The 4,670-nt window shown below is 50.2% G+C and overlaps 1 protein-coding gene across 1 annotated transcript in view; it reads right to left on the bottom strand.

Annotated features, from left to right (window-relative positions):
* MYO9B (myosin IXB) overlaps positions 1–4,670 on the bottom strand; it is a 119,482-nt gene that overhangs the window by 36,613 nt on the left and 78,199 nt on the right. Inside the window, exon 11 of the mRNA XM_011925897.1 lies at positions 3,696–3,774. Within this exon, the coding sequence (XP_011781287.1) occupies positions 3,696–3,774 (79 nt within the window). The remainder of the gene's footprint in view (positions 1–3,695; positions 3,775–4,670) is intronic.

Here is a 4,670-nt window from a genome sequence, read left to right as displayed (position 1 = left end):
TAACAGAGTGAGACTCTGTCTCAAAAAAAAAAAAAAAAAAAAAAAGGCAGTTAGGGGCAACTCAGAAAAGAAGACCCTAGGGAGGGTCTCTGTGGGAGGAGCAAATTAGTCTCTCCCCATGATTTTGTGGCCAGATGTCAAACTCCTTGTTGGCTTCATTAAGGCCTTTGTTGGAATTAATTTGAATACAAGAGCCACAGGTTGAGCACAGCAACTGGGGTGGTACCATCTCCATCCGGGGACATTTGCCAATGTCTGCAGACATTTGTGGTTGTCATGACTTGGGGGTGAGGGTGCTCTCCTGGCATCTGGTGGGTGGAGGCCAGGGATGCTGCTCAACACCCTGTAGTCCACAGGATGAGTGCCCACCCCAGAGAATGATCTGGCACAGTGCTGAGGTTGAGAAACCCTAGTTTTTTTGTTTTTAACAGAGTCTTGCTACGTTGCCCAGGCTGGAATGCAGTGGTGCGATCTCGGCTCACTGCAAACCCTGCCTCCCAGGTTCAAGTGATTCTCCTGCCTCAGCCTCCCGAGTAGCTAGGATTACAGGCGCACACCACGCCTGGCTAATTTTTGTATTTTTAGCAGACACAGGGTTTCACCATGTTGGCCAGGGTGGTCTTGAACTGCCAACCTCAAATGACCTGCCCACGTAGGCCTCCCCTAAGTGCTGGGATTACAGGGGGTGAGCGACCGCATCCGGCCAGAGAAACCCTAGTTTAAGGGGGTAATTACCCTCAAAGCACTCAACCTTACTCGCTTCATTTTGTTTGATGGCTGTGGGCTTAGGCTTGAGCATGCACGCTGGAGGTGCAAACTTTGGCACTGATAACGCGTGTGAATTAGAATGCCTTAGAAATGAAAATTGGATGCTTTCAAACTAAGTATTAGTGAGGAATGTCTAAATGACAAATGTTTTTGACAGAACTTCTAGAAATGAGGATCTGGTTTTTCCTGTTTTTTTTTTTTTTTTGAATTCCTTACTCCAGACATTTTATTTATTTTTCTTGTAGAGGTGGGGTCTTGTTATGTTGCCCAAGCTGGTTTCAAACTCTTGGCCTCAAGTGATCCTCCCGCCTTGGCCTCCCAAAGTGCTGGGATTACAGGTGCGTGTTACCACGTCCTGCTGGCAGTCGTTCAAAGCACATGTTTTAGCTCTGGGCAGGTGGCCTGGAAGGACCCGACCCCAGTCCCTGTGCTCCATGCACCATGCCAAGTGTCCACACGGCCCCGCTTACCTGTTTTCCCCAGCCCTCCAGGGAGGCAGAGCAAAGGCAACAGAGGGGTCGCCTGTCACCTCTATATGCGAGTGGCCTTCACACCCAGGGTGGTCAGTGCAGCGGCCACAGCTTGGAATGAGGTTCATGACTTTGGCCCACCCCTAGCCCTGCCGACCAGGCTAAATCTGCAAATCTGGCAGGAGTGGCCCCTGCGGGCCGTGGCATTCCCTGAATGGCCAGTCCTCTCTCTCTGTGCCCTGGACGCAGCACTGAGCGCCTGGGGAAGATGGCTCCCCTCGGTGCCTTGCTGGCCTCGGGATCAAAGGCCCTTTCTGCACTTACTTCTTGCTTTCATATAAAGCAATGATGTCCTCAAAAGCGTTAATATCGAACTCCTCAGAGCCGTCAAATGAGAAATCTAGCATTGAGCAGCTGAAAGGGAGAATCTGTATAAACTTAACATGCTCCTGGGGCGGGACCCGCAGCCCTGTGGCCAGGCCCTGGGGAGATGGATGCTGCTTCTGCTACCGCAGGTCAGAAGTTATTTTGTCTTTGAGGTAAGGGAGGCAAGGAAAAAAACAAACGAGGACTGGGTGTGGTGGCTCATGCCTATAATCCCATCACTTTGGGAGGCTGAGGTGGGAGGATGCCTTGAGGCCAGGAGTTGGAGACTAGCCTGAGTAACATAATCAGACTCTGTCTTTATAAAAGGAAAAATTAGCCAGGCGTGGTGGTCTGTGCCTGTTGTCCCAGCTACTTGGGAGGCTGAGGCAGGGGGATTGCTTGAGCCCAGGAGGTCAAGGCTGCAGTGAGCTGTTATTACACCACTGTACTCCAGCCTGGTCTCAAGCAAAACAAAATAAAACAAAAATGCAACCCACACAACAAAATAGAAGGAAGCTTTCTAGCTCTTGGGAACTTGGGGGACCAAAATAAATAAATAAATAAATAAACATAATAGAGGAATGCATTCTCCTTTCTTGTGTACCATTTTGGGTGAAAAAGGTGATTCCTAAAACTATTTATTTATTTATTTTTTTTGAGACAGAGTCTTGCTCTGTCACCCAGGCTGGAATGCAGTGATGCGATCTCGGCTCACTGCAACCTCCATCTCCCATATTCAAGCAATTCCCCTGCCTCAGCCTCCCATGTAGCCGGGACTACAGGTGCCCACCACCATGCCCGGCTAATTTTTATATTTTTAGTAGAGACGAGGTTTCACCACGTTGGCCAGGCTGGTCTCTAACGCCTGACCTCAAGTGATCTGCTTGCCTTGGCCTCCCAAAGTGCTGGAATTACAGGCGTGCACCATCATGTCCGGCCAGCCTACTCACTTTTCTACCCTGGTGCTGTCACATGCTTGGGTGCATGCAGGGCCCTTGGGGTCATTGCTAGGGTCCACAAAAGACCCTGCGTCATCTCATATGCAACATCAAAGTGTATGTGTTTCTGCCTGTGAATTAAGTAACCTGGCAGAACAACTTTTGGGCCACCCCAGGCAGGACGAGGGAAGAACTCTCCGATCAATCAAGCCCGTCTCTCCGCACCACCAGTGATACTTAGGCTTCACCTCCCAGTGCCCACCCTAGGCCATAAAATGGATCCTTTGTAAACTGAGTCTCTTCCCATCTCCCTAAAGCGCATGATGCACCAAGGCGTGCTATTCTGTGTCCAGAAAAGCAGCCACCAAATGCTACTTGGTTCTGGGTCTTTCTGGTTCAAAAGGCAGCTCAGTGACTTACTCAGAGCAACTCTGACCTGGGTTTAGAATGTAGCATTCCCCGGTGGCTCACGCCTGTAATCCCAGCACTTTGGGAGGCCGAGGCAGGTGGATCACCTGAAGTCAGGAGTTCAAGACCAGCCTGACCAAAATGGAGAAACTCCGTCTCTACTAAAAATACAAAATTAGGCTGGGCGCAGTAGCTCACGCCTGTAATCCCAGCACTTTGGGAGGCCGAGGTGGGTGGATCACGAGGTCAGGAGATCGAGACCATCCTGGCCAACAGGGTGAAACCTCGTCTCTACTAAAAAAAAATACAAAAAAAAAAAATTAGCCGGGCGTGGTGGCAGGTGCCTGTAGTCACAGCTACTAGGGAGGCCAAGGCAGAAGAATGGCGTGAATCTGGGAAGCAGAGCTTGCAGTCATCAGAGATTGCGCCACCGCACTCCAGCCTGGGCAACACAGCAAGACTCTGTCTCACAAACAAACAAACAAACAAACAAACAAAATTCGCTGGGCATCATGCAGCGTGCCTGTAATCCCAGCTACTCGGGAGGCTGAGGCAGGAGAATCGGTTGAACCTGGGAGGTGGAGGTTGCAGTGAGCCGAGATTGCGCCACTGTACTCCAGCCTGGGCAACAAGAGCGAAACTCCGTCTCAAAAAAAAAAAAAGAATGTAGCATTCCCTAAGTTGTCTGAAACAATGCTGCTGCCACCTAATGATCTCAGTGTGGGCAAATCAGGGTCTTGCTCACCGGTAAAGTTTTTCTGAAGGGGTGCTGGCTCCTCTTGGCAGCTCTTCCGGGTGACTCTGGGCACCAGGGCTACTCATACCTGCTGGAGACAGAGTGGACGGTGGTTGGGATGGCCTCCTGCGGAGGCTGCAATTATTTTAACCCATTTTATTTATTTATTTATTTATTTGTGATGGAGTCTTGCTCTGTTACCCAGTCTGGAGCACAGTGGCGTGATCTTGGCCCATTGCAACTTCTGGTTCCTGAGTTCAAGTGATTCTCCTGCCTCAGCCTCCTGAGTAGCTAGGACTAGAGGTCACTGTGCCCAGCTAATTTTTGTATTTCCAGTAGAGACAGGGTTTCGCCATGTTGGCCAGGCTGGTCTTGAACTCCTGACCTCAGGTGATCTGCCCACCTTGGCCTCCCAAAATCCTGGGATTATAGGCATGAGCCTCTGCGACACCCCCCACATTTTTTTTTAAATTGTTTACCAACAGGGTCTTGCTGCATTGCCTAGGCCGAGTGCAGTGGTGCGATCATAGCTCATGTAACCTCCAACTCCTGGGCTCAAGCAATCCTCCTGCCTCAGCCTCCCAAGTAGCTGGGGCTAGAAGCACATGCTGACACACATGACGAAGTTTCAACTTTCCTGGAGAGATGGGGTCTCACTATGTGGCCCAGGCTGGCCTCAAATAGCTGGCCTCAAGCGAGCTGCCTTGGCCTCCTAAAGTGCTAGGACTACCGGTGTGCACCATTGTACCCGGACACTTTGACCCATCTTATTATTTATTTATTTATTTATTTATTTATTTACTTACTTACTTACTTACTTACTTACTTTTTGAGACCGAGTCTTGCACTGTCGCCCGAGCTGGACTGCAGTGGCATGATCTCGGCTCACTGCAACCTCTGTCTCCCAGGTTTAAGTGATTCTCCTGCCTCAGCCTCCTGAATAGCTGGGATTACGGGCGCCTGCCATCACGCCTGGCTAATTTT

Source organism: Colobus angolensis, unplaced genomic scaffold (assembly GCF_000951035.1).
Source record: "Colobus angolensis palliatus isolate OR3802 unplaced genomic scaffold, Cang.pa_1.0 Scaffold66, whole genome shotgun sequence".
NCBI classification, from domain to species: domain Eukaryota; kingdom Metazoa; phylum Chordata; class Mammalia; order Primates; family Cercopithecidae; genus Colobus; species Colobus angolensis.
This window is presented reverse-complemented; position numbering and strand designations above follow the sequence as displayed.